Source organism: Mercenaria mercenaria, chromosome 14, assembly GCF_021730395.1.
Source record: "Mercenaria mercenaria strain notata chromosome 14, MADL_Memer_1, whole genome shotgun sequence".
Lineage (NCBI taxonomy): Eukaryota > Metazoa > Mollusca > Bivalvia > Venerida > Veneridae > Mercenaria > Mercenaria mercenaria.
The window spans coordinates 4867944-4888145 of record NC_069374.1 but is presented as its reverse complement, the minus strand read 5'-3'; the positions used below and the strand labels follow the sequence as shown (position 1 = coordinate 4888145).

Sequence of the window (20202 nt, the reverse complement as noted above, 5' to 3'; positions counted from 1 at the left end):
AATAAAGCTCCGCAGCTAGCCAGGAGAATGCAGAGCCTGAGTATAACCTGCAAAGTAACACTTCAGTGGATTCCATCCCTTTGTGGACTTGCAGGCAATGAAGAGGCAGACAAACTAGCTAAGCTATGAGCTCAGTTAGAACAACCAACAGAACCTGTGAGTTACAAGGAGAAAGTCACTATTATCAAGGCACTAACGAGACCAAGAATGGAGGAAGATGTTTTTAATCTCCTTGATCGGTCTTAACAAGTGATGATGGTCAGGCTCCGCTCAAGGCACAACAAGCTCAATGCTCACATTTACAAGAAATACAGACTGACATCATCGCCAACTTGTCCATGTGGTGAAGAAGATCAGACTGCGGAGCATATACTTCAGAGATGTAAAAAGCATGACCAGGAGCGAGCTGCGACTTGGCCGATAGATACCTCAATCCACCAGAATCTGTATGGAGGCATTGAGGATCTTCGGCAAACCACAAGTTTCATCGAGGCTACTGGTCTGACAGTGTAGACGCGAACGACAAGAAGAAGAAGAAGAAGAAGAAGAAGAACACTAATAGTAATTTACTGACAAAATGCAATCATGAAATAAAGTATTGATTAAAGTCCATTTTTAGTAATTATATTTTAGATAGACGATGATCTTTCCTTTTGTAAATACTGTAGTCATATATCGTTTTCATCTAATTGGAATTGGTGGTATCTAAGCATTTTTATTTCAACAGTGCTTACATTTTGTATTTGTGCGTTTTTATTGTATAAATGTTTTCATTATGATTTCTAAATTCTTAACTCTAAAAAGGTCAGTTAGCAACCATTTTTCAGTTTTATTTATGAATATACTAATAGATATAATTATACACAGTTGATATATTGATATGAAAAAAGGTTACGCATTTATATAATTAATCGTTATATACTAAATACTGTCTTACATTAATGACACTAAAACACATTATATATATCGAGCATCACGCCGCATTGTTTTTGACTGAACCATTTTGCGCAGTTATTCAATACTCATGCTTCGATTTTCAAGGCTTCTCATATAGCAGAATCACATGCCATATTGGAGAAACCTGGTGGCAATAATTTTTACCGGCAAGATTTCTTGAAAATTTTTAGTAGCGGTTTAGGAAATTTCTGTGAAAATACTTTGAAATTGGGCCTGTCGTTTCGTTTTATTGCGAGAATTTTTTTTTTTTAAATTTATCTAAAGTAATGTTTTCAGTCTTAAGTAAGCTTGATCTTTAAACACTGACCAACAAACCGTTGGGTTTATGCTATAACTTCCACCAACGTATAATTTTGTGTAGTGTTACTGCAGCAATCGTAACCACTTTGATTTGGCCTACTGCCACCAAACATCAAAGTGTGATTGCAGTAAGTAATGACAACTGTTCATTCTGTTAAGGTCAAAGCTACAGATACCTTAGTTGAACCGTTCTCGACTAGTAACGGGACTTTGAGTAACACTTAATCGGGTGATTAGCGTCTGAATAACACCCCGTTCTCGATAAAACCAAAAGACACTTTCTGTCTAGATCATAGCAGGTATTCAATTTGGTAAATTTCTTATGATGTGGGTTCGGTATAGTAGTTTACTGCACAGATACGTCACGTTTCCGCTACACAAATTGGTTTAAACATGTGTATGTCCAAAATATGTAAAAGCAAGGTCTACAATGTGCAGCAAAAGATATACCGGTAGCACCATTGATAGTAACATCCTTACTTACAGGCATATCATGATATGGCAATGCCGATATGTCTGCATTTTAACATGACACCATACAATTTAGATAGATGCATGTTAGTACCTACTAATTCCCTCTTAACGACCATATAGTGAATTCAAATGTAAATATTACAATAATTAAGAAATCAAATCAACTATTATATTTTATTTATTTAATTTAAAATGCAGATTGATAACCTAAGTGAAATGGTACCACTTTGCATTATGTAGGGCTTATAGACTAACATATAAACTAAATTAGTATACAATGTTCTTATGTTGTTGTTTCTTGACAAAGAACTATAAAATAGGTAAACTCCAGCTAAAAACCATTGAAAAATAAAAAGAATCAAATAGAAAAGGCACTACGTTATTCGCAAATATATTACTTGTGGTGTTTACTAGATGAAATATTTTGAACTTTCACTGTAACAAAAAAAAATACTTAGCTCTACACATTTATTGGTTATTAGAACGAGTGCATATTTCCCGATGCAAAGATAATAACCTTTTTATTACATACGCATCTACACGTATAAATATAGTGTAAATATCATAATTTTGTTCAATAGCCTGATTAGGATTGACAATACTGAACTAAATAGAAAAAAATAGTGCAACAACACGCACTGAATTACGTCACGCACCCGATATGAAATTCGGGCGTCAGTGTATGGAAAATATTGACGTTTCCGGTACCAGTATAACTTAACGGAGAATAAAAACGAGTACGTAATAGTAATATTTATTTAGATAAAGAAAACAGAAACTAGATAATTATCTATCTCCATTTCAAGTTTCAGTTGAAAAATGGCTAAACCACAAACGAACAAACAAACAAACAAACAAACATAACAAAACTTCAGTTCTTTTGAAGTTATGCTCCAGAAAAGAAAACACTATGTACACAGAGGGTTGAATTGCTCCGGACACGAAATCTGACGGGCAGATTTGCAATTTGAACTAAGTATGTGATCTTGACCTTTGACCAAACGGTTTAAGTGCTCTGCACATCATCTCATTAATACCGACCTACATTTTAAATTTGAAGTCAACTATCTTGAACGGTTATTCTCCCCCCCCCCCCCCCCCCCCCCCCCCCACACACACACAATGGCGGACGGACGGGCATACGCGCCATCATATACGTCGTCCCATTTGTTCAAAACGGGCGAAACCCAAAATAAAGGAATTTGATTTGCAATTTGACCTAAGTATGTGATCCTGACCTTTGACCATTTGACCAAACGTTTTAAGCGCTCTGCACATCATCTCATTAATACCGACCTATATTGAACGGTTATTCTCCAAACACACAAAAAAATGACCGACGTACGGGCATACGCGTCATCATATACGACGTCCCATTTGTTCAAAACGGGCGGAACCCCAAAAAAGGAATTTGCAAACAGATCAACAAAGTTTTGCTGATTGGGGACGTATTTCTACTTACCACTAAAATATTTTCTTTGAATAAAAGTCAAGGTATTTGCATAGAAATTCTCATTTTTTCCCGCTGAGGTCAGCTTCTCTAAGAAACGGGAGGATTTGCCACCTACCTCATCATCCCTTTCTGAGTATAATAAAAAATCCTAGCCCTACGCCCTTGTATATTTTATTCACGGTTGTTTAATATAGTATTTACGGAGTCGACCATGTATTGTTAATATGTGATAAATGTTTATATTCCGTTTACTTCCTTTTTTTAATTCTAGTATTCGTGTTTGTTGTTCAAAAGTAATATTTTAAAGTCTGGAAAAAGACTTATATTTTCCTCCAGAACACGTCAATATCGTCAAATATATATATAAATAATTGTTATGATCACTACGCGTAAGTGTAACGAATTAAATCATTTTAATTGCGGACATTATAATGTCAAAAATTTAACCCATTGTTTACATCAGAAATGATCATTTACCTGTAAGTAAGGAATTTCTATTAAAGAAACGGAGAGTGCATTATGTTTCTTTATCAAACTTTATGTGTACTGTATCAATACAACCGATAATCCTGTAATAACATGCGGTCTATTATCTATGGTGGCTGATTTTTGCCATTTAGCGGTGCGAAAAAACGACAACACGAAAACTCAACAAACCTCATTTGTCGAGATTTCGCGTTGTCGGGACGAAAAATATCTTATCTGTCGTGTTTTCGTGTTTTCTCCCCAGCAACACGAAAACATGACAAATACATTATTTGTCGAGTTTTCGTGTTTTTGCCCCGCCGACACGAAAACACGAAAAATACCTTATTTGTCGAGTTTTCGTGTTTTCTCCCCGCCAACAAAAACACGACAGATACATAACTTGTCGAGTTTTCGTGTTTTCGCCCCGCCGACACGAAAACATGACAAATTATGTATTTGTCGAGTTTTCGTGTTTTCGCCCCGCCGACACGAAAACATGACAAATTAGGTATTTGTAGAGTTTTCGTGTTTTCGCCCCGCCAACACAACAACACGACACATACTTTACAGACATCTCTTATAAAACGTAGAATTATTCTGAAACCGGTGGCAATGGGTTTTAGAAGCATTTTTCTTTCTATTCAAACGAACCGTCAATTTAGAATTTATTTATATTTACTAAAGCTGCATTAGGAGATCTGAGATTATAAAACAGTACAATAATATGTCAGATGTCAGTTATCTTTTTAAGAATACAAAGTGTATGTATAACAGACCCGGTTCCAGAAATAATTCATTGGGGTGCGGTGAGCGGCAACAGTTAAATAATGAAGGCTGCATCGGCGAACCGAGTAGGGTTAGGTACGAAAGGAGGTAACCTCTCATGTTAGGTAGGTCAGGGCGTGTCTGTCTGAAAATGTTTGAAATATATTTTTTAAGTCCAAAGTTTGAGGTAGTCTGGAGTTAATATTAACCTTCTCCTGACAGTGGAATCACGGGGTCTCTCCCTTGTCATTTTTGAAATATAGGTATGAAATGGCGGTCCATGTTGCATTTTTGTCCAACGTTTGAGGTATGTGAGGGGGTCATGCCCTCCTATGTAGGGGGTCAGGTGGTATTCCCACGGACATTTTTAAAGATAGGAATGTAATTGGCCTCTGGTGTACTTTGGGTCTAATATTGTTAGAAAATATTATTTTGATATTCGGCTTTCATCTTTCGTCATCTTTTTATGTAACAAAATGGTATTCGGTCAAAATATACATAGAACGTAAGTCAATTTTTATTCTTAAACTTATATTTATTAGCATGCAGTTGTGTTGAGTTCAATAATTGTTGTGCGCATGTCTAGCGAAAGATGCCAAAGCGAAAACATGAAAAGTCGACAAATAAGATATTTGTCGTGTTTTCGAGTTTTCGTGCCGGCGGGGCGAAAACACGAAAAGTCGACAAATAAATATGCCCTGTCGGTGCACTCTAAATGTCGTGTTTTCGTGTAAAATTTGTCGTGTTTTCGTGTTGTTGTGTTTTCGCCCCGCCAACACGAAAATACGAAATGACAGACATCAGTCACCATAACTGTCCAATAAATATGTGTGCAGCCTTTGCCGAAAGGTCATACAAATATAGATAAACACTATTAAATTTATCGGCTCAGCTTTGATGATTGAGATAAAACCAGCTGCTCCTCCTACATTATTTCATCACGTGCGGGCTCTTAGGTAGAATCACCTACCGACCTTCGTAAGCCAGCTGGAGCTAGGTGGCTTCCTCCCATGAAGAATCCAATGTCCCGAGAGAAGATCGAATCCACATTGGTGAGCGAGAAGTGATTCGAAGTCAGTGACCTAAAAACACTTGACACAGAGGCCCCATGCAGCTAATTCAGGACACGTCACGGCTGAGGTACTCTTTTATTGTTTTAATTTAGGAGTTGCAAGCTACAATATAGAAGATCCATTTTAAGAAAATCAAACTTGAAGGTACATGTAGAAATAACAGAATTTTTTTAATTAGGTCATAGGTCATCATACACCTGTCAAAATTTGTCATTAGTTTGCACGAGCAGTCAAAAATATTTTTATCTGTCTATTCTGCATATGCATTGTAAGTAGAATCTATCTTGGTTGGACATTGTAGTGAGTTTTGGAAGCCAGGACTACATTATGATATAAGAATTGTTCCTTTCTGGTGGACAAATGGAACTATTTGTTTGAATCGTAACATAACGTTTTTTGGAAAGAACTGAATATTCTTTGTTTTCTATCATTCACCGGAAATTCAAAACGTGATACCACCTTAGCTCAGTATTATAAATACATGTTTTTCGGTTTGTGAACTTAAGGTGATGTCACGTTTTGAATTTCGTGTGAATAACAAAAAACGAAAGAATATTCAGTTCTTTCCAAAAACCGTTATATTGTGATTAAACCAAAAGGTTTCATTTGTCTACCAGAAAGGAACAATTCTTGTATCTTAATATTGAGGTTTGGTACCTTTGTAACAGACATAAACTAAAACAAAAGAAATTCATACGTGACTTCGGTGAGCTCAACAAAGCAATTTCAAGCATAAATATTGATGTGGAATGTAAAGTAAGTTACACACTACAATATCCGACCAAGGTACTTAAAAAACTATGCATTTGCAGAATAGAGAGATAAAAATAATTTTGACCGCTCGTGAAAACTAATGACAAATTTTGACTGGTATATGATGACTCATGACCTAATTAAGTTATTTTGTATTATTTCTAACTTCCAGTTTGATTTTCATAAAAATGTTTTTTCTATATTGTAGCTTACAACAGTTTGAACTCATAAATTAAAACAATAAAAGAATATATTGTTACCTCACTGTTGTTTTGTCTACCCAAGTCACGTACGAATTCCTATTGTCTCAGTCATTTGTCACTAATTAGAGCAACTCACAGTGTTGCAATCATACAAAACACACCCCTTATATTCACATATATATTGAGGTTTTATCTGATGAGCACATGATTTGGAAACACAATTTCAATACCGATTGTTTATTTAATAATGCTAAAGTATCTCAGCCGTGACGTGTCCTTAATTTGTCAAATTTTGAGTAAACGACCACGGGTCTTCATTTCATATATGCCATATGGATAGATATCTTTTACTCCACCGCTAAAATCGGATGAGAATGGTTATTTTCTATGGCCTAATGAACCTAGTTAGAAACATTAAAGAAAAAAAAGGATATGCAAGAACAATAAAGAAGAAAAAACGTCTTACCTTTAATTTATGTTATGTTACCTTCCATAATATTGTGAAAACTATACGCATTATTACACCCCGCCACCATGGTGAAAGTATCGATTTACATTTGGCCGTTATTTTTAGAAAATTTGTCGTTAGTTTCAATTTCGTCTTCAGGAAATTCAGGGCTGTTACGAAAGTTGATTTTCGTCAATATAAACTGGGTAGGACTGCAGAAAAAAAAGTTTGTTAGATCTATCAATGAGATAAAATCGAAGCTCATGAAAGCTGGGGATAAAGTGATAATTTTAAAATCCTTTCGTGGAAGGCTACTAATTCAACTAATTCATTTAAGGACGTATGCTAGAATTTGGTGCGATAATTTTCCTAATAACAGAATTTCTTCGAACTTTAGATATTGAAGGACAATCATCTAAGAAACAAAAAAATGCAATAAAAATCATAGGTCACCGGTATCAAAAAATAGTTATCTGCCCTTGAAAACTGCATTTCCCCCAAAAATGACGTTTTCAAGGCAGATAACTCTTTTTCGATACCGGTGACCTATCAATATCCAAAGTTTAAAGAAATTCTGTTTTTGGGAAAATTTTCGCCCATCTCATATGCAGGGAATTCTAGCGTACGCCTTTGATAAAAGAAAAAATATCTCTGCATGGAAAAGACACGAAATTTGTACCATTTCAGTTATTCGAATAAAAATAAGAAGTTTAAGTGTGGCATGAAACCATTATCCAACAATTGGCTCAAGTTGCTAAATAATATATATTCGAGTCTGATCCCTAAAAACCCATGCGCCTCCATCGCCTGTTTCTTAATTCCTGATATTCGTCCCCTAACGCGAAGAAAGCAAGTAAAATAAAAAGCATATTGTATGTTATTGTTAAATAAAAAGAAACAACTTTTATAAAAGATCTACCTCTCAAAAATGTTTATAAAATTTACCTTCGTCAGTTTCAAAGTAGAACAAAGCACAGGTAGGCCTATGCATTAGTATTCGTTGTGCTTTAGGTTTTTATTTGTGAAATATTTTATAATTCATTCTATGTTTCTTACCCGTGTGCAAAAGTTATATTAAGTTGTTTTATTGACCTTACTATTTGTTTAAGGTAACTTGACATGAACAAACAAGATGGCGTCACGAAATTAGGGTTGGTCACATTTTTTACCCCTAAAGACAATATGCTGCTATAGAGGTCTAAAGATGCATTTTAATCATTTAACACACATATAAACAATTGTAAGAATGCATTTAATTTATAAAATTAAAAAATCAAATGTTCTGAAACTCACCATGAAAACTAGTCAATTTTTGTGCGCATTTTGCGGAAAAGTTATGTATCCAAAACTGAAAATAATTTATATCATCATATGTTTGAATATGTCCTTCAGGTGCTCCACCTATGAACAAAAGAACTTATCCTCTGAGTGTTATGCTATTTGCTCTGGAATTTCATCAGTAAATTATAAATTTCAATATTTTGTTGCAAATAAATTCAGTAACAAGGGGCTATCAATTCCAAAAATATGTTTATTGTAAAACTCACCCAGTCCTTTGAATGGAAAATGAACCTAAACATAGCTGATTTTGGGTATATTAAATTATGTTTTATGATCCTTTCATGTTCAAATGAAGAAATCTTTATCTAAACTGTCTCTATATTTTTTGGGAGGCAACAGAAAATCAAGAAAATGTACTTTATCAATTACATTAAACATACATTAATTTAGTATGGCCTAAGATCCACGCTTTCCATGAGATTTCCATGCAAGTCAGTAAAGTTTTGACACTGAGGGTTATTCAAACAGTAACAAACACATTTGAACTAGGACACAGATTGAAAAGATTGTAAACGTTTTATAAAATTTAAATACAAACAATGTAGAATTACTAAGAAATGAACACATCACTCAAAACTCATAATATGTGAGGATGTAAAGTCTCAGAAATAAGGACAAAGTAAACTTACATGTACTTTGAATTTTATTAACGACCCTCATACTGCAGGCAGGTTTCAATTTTTAGGGTGTAAAACATAGAAATTTATAATTTACTGATGAAATTCCATAGCAAATAGCATAAAACTCAGTGGATAAGTTCTTTTGTTCATAGGTGGAGCACCTGAAGGACACATTCAAAGATAGGAGGATATAAATCATTTTCAGTTTGGATGCATATCTTTTCCGCAAGATGCGCACAAAAATTGACTAGATTTCATGGTGAGTCTCAGAACATTTGATTATATATTTTTATAAATTAAATGCATTTTTACAAGTGTTTATGTGTGTGTTAAATGATTAAAATACATTTTTAGACCTCTATAGCAGCATATTGTCTTTAGGGGTAAATAATGTGACCAACCCTAATTTCATGACGCCATCTTGGTTTTCCCTGTCAAGTTACCTTAATGCTGCTGAAAGTCAATACGACTGCCAGAGTACAAATATGAAATCCCTTGATTAAGTACTGATTATTTTATTTTTCAACTACATATTGGTCCGCACATTGAAACTGATCAGATTGCTTAAATGCTGTATAGACTTATCTTCTCATACTTTTATATTTGCCCTAATTAAAAAAATTGCCTGAATTTGTTTCATATTGGTCCTGGGTCTGTTGAGTTTAATATGCACAATTTCTCTTGTATTGTGACAGGGTCCATTATTTCATAGGTGAATAATAATAATAAAACACACAACGAAAAGCAACTGGACGATTAAATCGGGTATTTAAAGTCGATTACTTCTTTATGAACCCACGTAACAAAAGACTGTGTCAAGGACGCGACGAGAAAGGTTATCAATTTTCAGAAAATGTTTACATTGTGATTGTCACGTTTACCAAGTTTAACATTTTCCGAAAACGAACTATTTGATCGCTTTTAGATAGATATAGAAGTATTAAACTTTGTAATGGAGTGTCGGCTGTGCGAAGTTACGAAGTTGCCGAATGAGTTTGCCCCGGATAACGTTACAGAATTATGTGAGCATCCAACCCTTTTCTGCTTGAGGGTGAGTATTAGCCTGATTAGTTTATATATTATTAGTTTATGTGCTTATATAAATCTATATGTATATGGTTTGTAAGGTTTTCTAGTACTACTGTCTCCGAACGTCAGGAGTAAGTTTGTGTCAAAATTACAAGTTCCGGTGAGTGACAAAAATAAAAATAGTTCAGTTGTTTCTAAAACAGGATAACGTAATGAATCAACGTATAATATTTTTCTTTACCCATCAGAAAGGAACTGTTATGTTTTGATCAAACTCCCAACACAGTGTTACTTCCCCTTATCGGTAGAACTTTTATTTTTGGTTGATTTAATGTCGCACCGACACAGTTTTAGGTCATATGGCGACTTTCCAGCTTTGATGGTGGAGGAAGACCCCAGGTGCCCCTCCGTGCAATTACTTCATCACGAGCGGGCACCCGAGTGGAACCACCGACCTTCCGTAAGCGAGCTGGATGGCTTCCTCACATGAAGAATTCAACGCCTCGAGTGAGGCTCGAACCCACATCGATGAGGGGCAAGTGATTTGAAGTCAGCGACTTTAACCACGCGGTCACGGAGGCCCCTTAGGCTGAATTTCAGCCGAGTCATACTTTTCCACGGGTGGTAACTTTTACGCGCAATCCAATTCGCACTGGGAATACGCTTAAAATGGGTTGTGCGACGTCCGTTGCTGGTGTTGCACATTAATATATACAACATCTAGGTAGTTTTTTTTTTGAAAATCATCGAGAAAGGGGTTGCACGCACACTGGGAATTGAGTTGCTCGTATGCATCATAATGTATATAATGTATACGCGCAACTCCATTCCCGGGGCGCAACTCCATTCCCGATTATTTTTTGCCAATCTTTCCCCCAAAACATTTCATTCAAGTGTATGTAATATTCATTACTTTTTTACACGTGTTTGATCATTAGAAACGTCACATTTCTAGACAGAAGGCACAAGAGTTAGAAAATGTGCACTTTTCATGATTCCATACTTTATACTTTTTTGACAGTTCGAGCCAGCAGAGTTTTCGTATTTCACACGTAATTTTTTTATGATCTTTATTCATTTTTGTGTCGAATAGCATTTTGTGTTTTCGAAAAAATGCCAAATGCTATTCGACACAAAATGAATAAAGATCATATGTGTAAAATACCAATTTATTAATTTAAGAATCAGTCCTGTTATCACGAAAACACTGCTGGCTCGAACTGTCAAAAAAGTATGGAAGCATGAAAAATGCACATTTTCTTACCCCTACTCCTGTGCCTTCTTTCTAGAAATATGACGCTTCTAATGATCAAACACGTGTAAAAAAAGTCATGAATATTACATACACTTGAATGAAATGTTGCTTTTGGGGGAAACATTGGCAAAAAATAATCGGCCCGGGAATAAGAGTTGCGCGTATGCATTATATACATTATGATGCATACGAGCAACTCCATTCTCGGTGTGCAACCCCATTCTCGATGCTTTTCTTGTCAATTATGTCCTCGTTAGCAGGATTTGAAGCAAACAATTTTGATATTTATTACTTAATAACAGTTGAGTTATCTTAAAAAGCATCAATGTCCTCAGATTAGGCATATAAGGTCAACAACTGCCATTTTTGTTGATTTCCTGCTTTTCTCACACTGTATCGCCAGAACTTTTGTGATAATAGAGCCAAATCATAAATTACAAACCAGATATTTTACATATATGATGTATTATCATATTTGTGTCGAATAGTATTTTGCTTTTTTCGAGAAAAAATATGCTTGTCTTATACTAAGCTAAATCATAACTTCAAATACATCAATTTTGTCCTTTTTACGCGCAACACCAGCACCGGATGTCGTGCAACCCATTTTAAGCGTATTCCCAGCGGGAATTGGATTGCGCGTTTACCACCCGTGTTTTCATTATTTTAATTTGTTGAAGTTTCTATCTCAGTAGTTAAATATTATGCTTGTAAAACGAGCAACAAACTAAAAAGTAATGTAGTAATACTATTATTGCTTTTTTTCTGGTGTTGTGACGTACACCTGCTAAATATGTACGTAAACAATGAAATTATTTGACGGTATTTTGAGTACAGTAAGCGAATTTGACGAATGGTATACTGCAAAATAGAGATACATTAAATACTGTCAATGCTCTTAAAGATTGTGACATAGTTGTCAATTTACCTTTAGATTATGGCAAGCAATTTTTTTACCAGACGTTGCCAATCGTGTCGCCATTTTAGGATCACATGGTTGCACCGTCGTCACGGACGTGATTTGCTTGGAGGCAGGGATGATTGTTTGACAATGTTCCTGCGCGGAGGTTGAGTTTTGATGATGACTTTTTTACCAAAAGTAAATTAAAACTAAAAATCCAACGTGGCTTTTAAATGAGTTCAACAAAACAATTTCCGAACTTTTTATATGATTGAAATTGATTGTAACATTATGTACTGCACTTTCTTATCCCCCAATGCATAGATATATTTCATTTTTTAGTGAAAATTAATGGCAAATTCACAGATCAATGTGACTTGTGAACTAGTTATTAGATTGCGGGTATGTCTACCTTTCATTTTGATTTTCTTAGAAAGGTTCTATTTTCTCAAGCGAAGTCCTAGCTGTAAGAATTTCTATTGTTTCAGTCGCATGACACTATCATATCCTCTTCCTACCATCCTTCTATCATCGTCGACAATTGTACTGCAAAGTCACAATTTCCAGTAAAATAGAGGAGGAGGAGGGGTCATTGAATTGAAAAACTAGGTTACTAATCAAATGAAAATAAAACCGTCTGGCTACATTTTCAGTTTGATTACAATCCACATCATCACATCGTAAAACATAAGGTTCATAACTCTGGCAGTAATATTCATGAATTATACCCCCTTTGATACTTACAACTTCTGCTTATTATTTTCATACACATCCACTCAATCTATATAATTGCTGAACAAATTTGATTCGAAGTAAAAATAATTGTTCCACATCATCGGCACATCATATATCACAAGATCCAAGAAGAATAGATGTGAGTGAATGCCAGATATCGCCCGCTAATTTTCTTCATGTCAGTTTAAAAAGTTTACACATTTAAATTTTACAACAGAACTACCTGTCAAATGTTTACTTTTCTTAGTACTATAATTCTGAATTAGACCTCATTTTTGACATTTATACTTAGAGGTAGCAGTCTACATTCGACCGGCTTCAAGGTACTAATTCTGTTAAGGTGAACTGAATGCTTCTCTTAAGTGATAAAATGGCCATTCTAGAGCACTATCGGCACAAAATCCACTTTTCAAAATTATTTTAAAGGGAAGCAGGGCCTTCAGTTATATATTTATTTTAAGAGTAGGAATCTACCATTTATCTATTACTATCATGTACGGTATGGTCAATTATTTCAAACATTTATTTGCTTCATGTATATCATCCGATGAAGTAAGAGGACTCGTCCTTAATATTGTAACTGTGTTTATGTACATTCAGTGCACTCTGAAAGCGGTAAAAGAAACATCAAAATGCCCACACCCGGGATGCATTCAGTCAGTTCAAATGTCCGATAAGAAGATGCGATGGTTTCAGGAGATTCTTGATGACATGTTCAAAGAATATGAAGCTGATGATTCTGTTGACGACAGCCCGACGATTCAAAATACTTTATATGCTGGAGGTATTTTGACCATCACTGTACTTACAGGCGAGAGTATTGCTGTACCTTACGATCCAAACATGGAAGTCCTGCAACTGAAAAGGAAAATAAGCCAGGCAATGAATCATGCCGTTGAGAAACAGAAGTTACTGTACAAAGATAAAGAATTGGCAGTATGTAGAACACTACATTTACAATATGTTAAATGCGTTCTTAGCTAATCTGATTTTTTTTTTTAAAAAATGATGAGTTATTGTCATCACTTGATCGGTGTCGGCGTCGGCGTCGGCGTCGGCGTTGCCTGGTTAAGTTTTATGTTTAGGTCAGCTTTTCTCCTAAACTATCAAAGCTATTGCTTTTAAACTTGGAACACTTGTTCACAATCATAAGCTGACCCTGTACAGCAAGAAACATAACTACATCCTGCTTTTTGCAAGATTTATGGCCCCTTTTAGACTTAGAAAATATCAGATTTCTTGGTTAAGTTTTATGTTTAGGTCAGCTTTTCTCCTAAACTATCAAAGCTATTGCTTTAAAACTTGCAACACTTGTTCACCATCATAAGCTGACCCTGTACAGCAAGAAACATAACTCCATCCTGCTTTTTTCAAGATTTATGGCCCCTTTTGGACTTAGAACATACAGATTTCTTGGTTAACTTTTATGTTTAGGTCAACTTTTTCTCTTAAACTATCAAAGCTATTGCTTTGAAACTTGCAACAATTGTTCACCATCATAAGCTGACCATGTATAGCAAGAAACATAACTCCAGCCTGCTTTTTGCAAGAATGATGGCCCTTTTTAGACTTAGAAAATCATGGGTAGGACAATATTTCTATTATACAAAAAAAAGCAGATGAGCGTCAGCACCCGCAAGGCGGTGCTCTTGTTAAAAGATATTCTTATTGTCTTAATTGTCTTAATAGGCTTTATCTTTTTAGCTCACCGGAGCACAACGTGTGATCACACCGTTCGTCTTCCGTCCGTCAGTACGTCAACTTGTTTTTCAAACGACATCCTCTGAAACCATACTTGATGAAATTTTGCTTGGGTATTCCTTGGGTGGTCAAAGGGGCGGCGAAATCAGTTGTCTGAAGCGCATTGCCCATGCATACAAGTAGATTTTCATCATATTGTATTAAATTACCATTATACAGACAGGAAGAATATACTTATTGGCACTTAAAAATGGACAAGTAAGTCAGATTTCGCCGGCCCTCTGGTCCTCTTTCAAAAGTGGTCAGACGGTTCTGCTTTGTTGCACAAAACAAGGGATGTTCTCACCTTTCCCTATATGTTCATAGTGGATACTTTAAGAGTCTTATTGTCAAAAACTGTTTGCCCACTTTTAAAATAATTTTACTAGAGATACTTGGGTGAACCTCTATCAACAGTTTTCAGATTATTCTGATTCGTGAAAAACATGACCACCTGAGATCTTTTCTCTTTATGTATATAATGGGAATTTCAAAAATCTTGTCTGGAATAATTTTTCACATAGTGTTCGTTGTGTGATCTTTACCAACATTGTTCAAATTATTCCCGTTCATCAATCTTGAAATTACATATTCTCCTGAACCGTTGATCTAAATATGAAGAGATCATTGGGTGATCTTCCCCAAGGATTGTTCAGTCAAAAATCATTGGTGCTAGGTGGCGTCGTTAATTTTCCGTATTTGTATACAGTGGAAAATTTGAAAAATCGTGTAATGACCTAATTTCAAAATAACTTCATTTACTAAGCATTAAATGGTGTGTCCAATTTTCATTAAGATATGTCAGTATTTTAAAAAAATAATAACAAAAGTATGTGGAGTAAGAGAAGTTGTTGAGTATATTTTGATTTGTCACAAAAACATGGCCGCCAAAGCTAAAATAGAACAAACTTTCAAATGCCATTTCCTCCTAAACTACTGGTTGATTTTGAAATATTTTCAAAGAAATGATCATTTGCTTACCCTCTACTAAAATCGCAAGGCTGTCTTGATAAGAAAACAAACATGGCGGCGAGCGGTCGGTACACCTCCACTAACATTGTTAAAAGCCATCTTTTTAAATAAATGACTACCATTGCTGGGTCTAGTTGTATCCTATTATGGTTTTATGGAAGGCTTAAAAATTCTTCTCTGAATCTGTATGCCAGTTTTCAAAGTTATTTAGCAGAAATGCTTCTTGTTAGAACCTGTTTGATCTGTGAAACCTATATAAACGGTATAGGGTCATCACGACTCTCTTGTTTAATAACCTGCATATGGCTTACATATCAATAACAAACTATTCATGGCCTTATTCGAATATTTCGAAATGTAAAACAAATAAACGTAATTTGCAACAGACACTGAATTCGATTGAAACACCTCCAATTTTGTTTCTTATTCCTATCACTAAAATATCTCGTATTGTTTTTTATATTCCTCACCCCCTTCGCTCTGACTTCCCCATCCCCTGCTATCTCCCATTTACCCACTACCTTTTCATTTCTCACACTAACTTTTTTTACCTATCTCTTACCCCGCTTTTTACTATCACCGCCCCCTTCACTTCACCTTAAAGGTGTTTTTACATCACTGAAAAACTTACATCATATAATAAAATCTTGATAGCCGGGCGTGCTGTCCTTCCGACAAATCTTGTTTCTTTTATTGTTTATAACGTGACCAACTGAAGAATAATTGAAATTTAAAGATGTCTCTTTATCAGTCTTGTTACATGCTTTGTTTTTGAGAATTGTATATTGTCAGCAAAAGTGCATACATTTGATTGTTTTCATGCTTTCAATTTTATTATTTAAAACGAAATATTTCAGGACCTCAAAAGTGACGGAAGACGTACAAAGATTCGAGACGCTGGTGTGAAGCCGAATTCTACACTTTGTCTAGTGATCATACTTTACTCCGTTCCTGAAAACTTCGACCGTGTAGTATTTGATTTGTTTTGGGGGTATCCTTCCACGGGTTGTGATTACCTAGATGCATCATGCCTCTTGTTTAATGGGACAAAGTTTAAAACCTGTTGTGATTACACAAATCGGCAACTGATACAAGCAATTATACATTCCGGGGATGTAATGGACAACAAAAATAAAATTGGACATCATACGATATATGTCAACTTGAAACAGATACCTACCGACATTACACATTTGTTCTTCACTCTAAGTGCATGGAGATCACCGAATATATCGCGGTATCCAAATCCAAGCCTTACGTTTCGTGAAGCATCAAATCCAACCAGTGACTTATGTAAAACAACTTTTCACCATGCAAATTTGTCTCAAGCTGTTATAATGTGTTCTGTATCACGTGGGCCTCATGGACGGTGGGAAATATTTGAGTCTGGGAAACTGTCGTCGGGCAATGCAAAGAACTATAAGCCAATAATAAACACGATAAAGTCGTTGATATCCCAAGGGTTTTAAACAGCAGTTTAACTGACCGCGGGCGCATATGAGACTGGCTAATTTGTGTCAAGATATTCTAGGCATATTCTTTTTATAAATACATGGGCCATTCCATGAGAAAACCTGTATTAGTGACAAAAAAAAGATTAGATAACAACACATTGATAGAGAACATCCTTTTGACCTTTTACCTTTCAAATCCGAAAATTTGAAGTAATTATCTTCACTATTTCAAGAGTTACAATGATTTTAAGCAAGACATCGAAGGCATTTGAGACGTGACATAAAGAACTTCATGAAAGCAGTATGACGTCGCCGTGCATGGCATGTATTTTTCAAATCATTGATGCAAAAAAAAAAAAAAAAAAAAAAAAAACTTGCGTATCACTTACCAAACATCCTAGGTTTGAATATCTAGGATCGAACAGTTTAAAAGGATTTTTCTGAAAAGTAACATAACCGTATATTTTGGTTTCATCACGGGTTATTATTAACACAGCTCAGTATTTTCATGATTAATTGGTGCTTTGGAACTTGTATTTGTAAAATTTGGTAGAATTTGATTAGCCTTAGATAACTGTTTTACATTATACTTATTTCTAGTTTGTGCATGAATATATTCAGAAAAACGGTGATTTTCCAGTACTTTAAACTATTTATGATGCAATAATTGTATCGTGACAATTAATACAGGTTTTCTCATGGAACGACTGTCATATATTCAGTATAGCAGTCGTAGATTATTAATTGTTACTTTTGGAGCCGGGAATTGATCTGTCGATTTCTTTTAGACATATATAGATAATATTCCCATGTATCTATTGAATACGTGGTTTACGAGGTAAATAGTTATTTCATAATGTACTTGTTATCATAGCGAGGACAATTATTAATAATTTTGTTTAATAAATTATTATGGCCTTCGAGCGGTTTGTCGTCAAATTTGTAATGGTTCAGAGTTAAGATACGCAGAGTTAAATACCTTTTGATTTTAAGCAATTATACACTTATATATTAGCAGTTCGTTTATTCTCTCAGTTCATGATAACATGACATAATGAGGTAAAACATACTATACAATACTTAATTATAACAAGAGCTCGAAGAACCCTTGATGCATTCAGTAACTGCACAAGGAACAGAAATATTCAGGTCATTGTGACCTTGACCTTTGACCTACTGACCTCAAAATCAGTTGGGGTCATCTGCTGGTTATGATCAACCTCCTTATTACGTTTCGTGATCATAGGTGCAAGCATTCTCAAGTTATCATCCGGAAACGATATAACTGTTCCGGGACGTTTGACCTACTGTCCTCAAAATCAATAGAGGTCATCTGCTCATTGTGATCAACCTCCCAAAGGCCCAAGCATTCTCAATTATTTGTCCGTATACGGTTGAACTGTTCTGGGTCACTATGACATTGACCTTTGACCTACTGGCCTCAAACTCTATATGGGTCATCTGCTGGTTATGTTCAACCTTCCTATTGGGTTTCGTGGTCCTTGGCCAAAGTTTTCGTCCGGAAACCGTTTAACTGTACTGGGTCATTGTTACTTTGACCTTTGACATCAAAATCAATAGGGGCCATCTGCTAGTCATGATCAACCTCTCTATCAACTTTCATGATCCTTGGCCCAAGCGTTCTTGAATTGTCATCTGAAAACCCGTTTAACTGTTCCGGGTGACTGTGACTTTGACCTACTGACCTCAAAATCAATAGTCATCTGTTGGTCATGATCAACTTCCTTATTAAGTTTCGTGATCCTAGGTCCATGCATTCTCAAGTTGTTGGCCAGAAATGGTTTAACTGTTCTGGGTCAGTGTGACCTTGACCTTTGACCTACTGACTTCAAACTTAATAGGGGTCATCAAACTTATGATTGTCATGATTAACCTTCCTATTAAGTTTCGTATTCCTAGGCCCAAGCATTCTCAAGTTATCGTCGGGAAACCGTTTAACTAGTCCGTGTCATTGTGACCGTAACCTTTAATCTGCTGACCTCAGTCAGTAGAGTTTATCTGCTGGTCATGTCCATCCTCCCTATCAATATTTATGATTCTAGACCCAAGTGTTTTTGATGTATCATCCTGAAACCGTTTAAGCGTTCCGGATCACTCGCACCTTGAACTTCGACCTACTGACCTCAAAATCAGTAGGGGTCATCTGTTGGTCATGATCAACCTCCCTATCAATTTTCCTGATCCTAGGCCTAAGCGTTCTTGAGCTCTCGTCAACAGCATACAATACAAATATAACTTAATTAAGTTGACAGATCCGCAAATTCTAGCCACATTTATAGCATTAAAAATATAAATATGACTTCAATAAAACAGTGTGTATCTTCATAACTCCGTCTGGGAGGTATTGCTTTATTAGGGTTCCTATGGGTATTTATTCAGCACCGGAATATAATTATGCAAAAGAAACTGTCACAGCTGCTCGAACTTACTTTAGGGGTCATATGTCAGATGGACGACTGTCTCGTCTCAGGTGCCACTAAAAGTGAGCAAAATACCAGGTTGTTTCAAGTGTTAGAGATACTGCAAAATGCAGGCATTTACACTGAACAAGACAAAATGTGAGTTTTGGAAACAAACAATCACTTTCTTAGGGAGTGCAATTGGCCAGGATACAATTGAGGCTGATTTGAGCAGGCTATTCTTGAAATGCCGGAGCAACAAAATGTATCTGATGTACGAAGATTTCTACGTCTCATAAATCAGCTAAGAACATTCCCACCAAATTCTGAAGAATACTCGCAGCCTATCAGGGAATTACTAAGACCAAGAATGGATGGATAAGGGAGAACTGACTTGCAGCGTATCAAAACAGAACTAATTTCATCACAGATCTTAACTGAGTATGAAACAGATTTAGAAACTCACATATCAGCTGATAGTTTATCTTTCGGGTTAGGGAGTATAATTAGCCAAAGGCATTGGCAGTTATGGAAGCCAGTAGCTTAGTATGCTCAGATTGAGAAAGAGGGTAAATTAGCATTAACATGGATCTGTGCGAAATTCGCAAACTTCCTTATAAAAATGAAAATTCAAATAGAAACACACCACAAACCTTTGGTTCCTTTATTTGGTACTAAAGACTTACTTGTCAGAGTTACCTCGAAGAATTCAAAGATTTCACATCAGACTTACGAGGTTTGATTACACAATTTCTCACATTGCTAGTCAAGAGCGCCAATGGCAGCATTCGCTGAGTTATCTTCCCAAATGATTTGACAGGTGTCGCTACGGGCGAATAGG

The 20202-nt window shown here is 35.6% G+C and overlaps 1 protein-coding gene across 2 annotated transcripts; it reads left to right on the top strand.

The window, feature by feature from the left end:
- Nucleotides 1-8909: 8909 nt before the first annotated feature.
- Nucleotides 8910-17864, top strand: LOC123526204 (uncharacterized). 2 transcript variants are annotated; one of them, XM_045305253.2, is made up of 4 exons: nt 8910-9114; nt 9781-9906; nt 13376-13711; nt 16345-17864. In XM_045305253.2, the coding sequence occupies exons 1-4, from the start codon at nt 9112-9114 to the stop codon at nt 16954-16956; spliced, it is 1077 nt and encodes a 358-aa protein (XP_045161188.2). In that variant the 5' UTR covers nt 8910-9111; the 3' UTR covers nt 16957-17864. The 2 variants fall into 2 exon arrangements, with proteins under 2 accessions (XP_045161188.2, XP_045161189.2); XM_045305254.2 differs by lacking the exon at nt 8910-9114 and having other exon boundaries at nt 9726-9906.
- Nucleotides 17865-20202: the final 2338 nt, after the last annotated feature.

Excerpts from the sequence above, each read along its gene's own strand:
- LOC123526204 (XM_045305253.2), top strand. Across the intron at positions 9,907-13,375 it reads CAACCCTTTTCTGCTTGAGG|TGCACTCTGAAAGCGGTAAA; the intron begins GTGAGTATTAGC and ends ATGTACATTCAG. Across the intron at positions 13,712-16,344 it reads ACAAAGATAAAGAATTGGCA|GACCTCAAAAGTGACGGAAG; the intron begins GTATGTAGAACA and ends GAAATATTTCAG.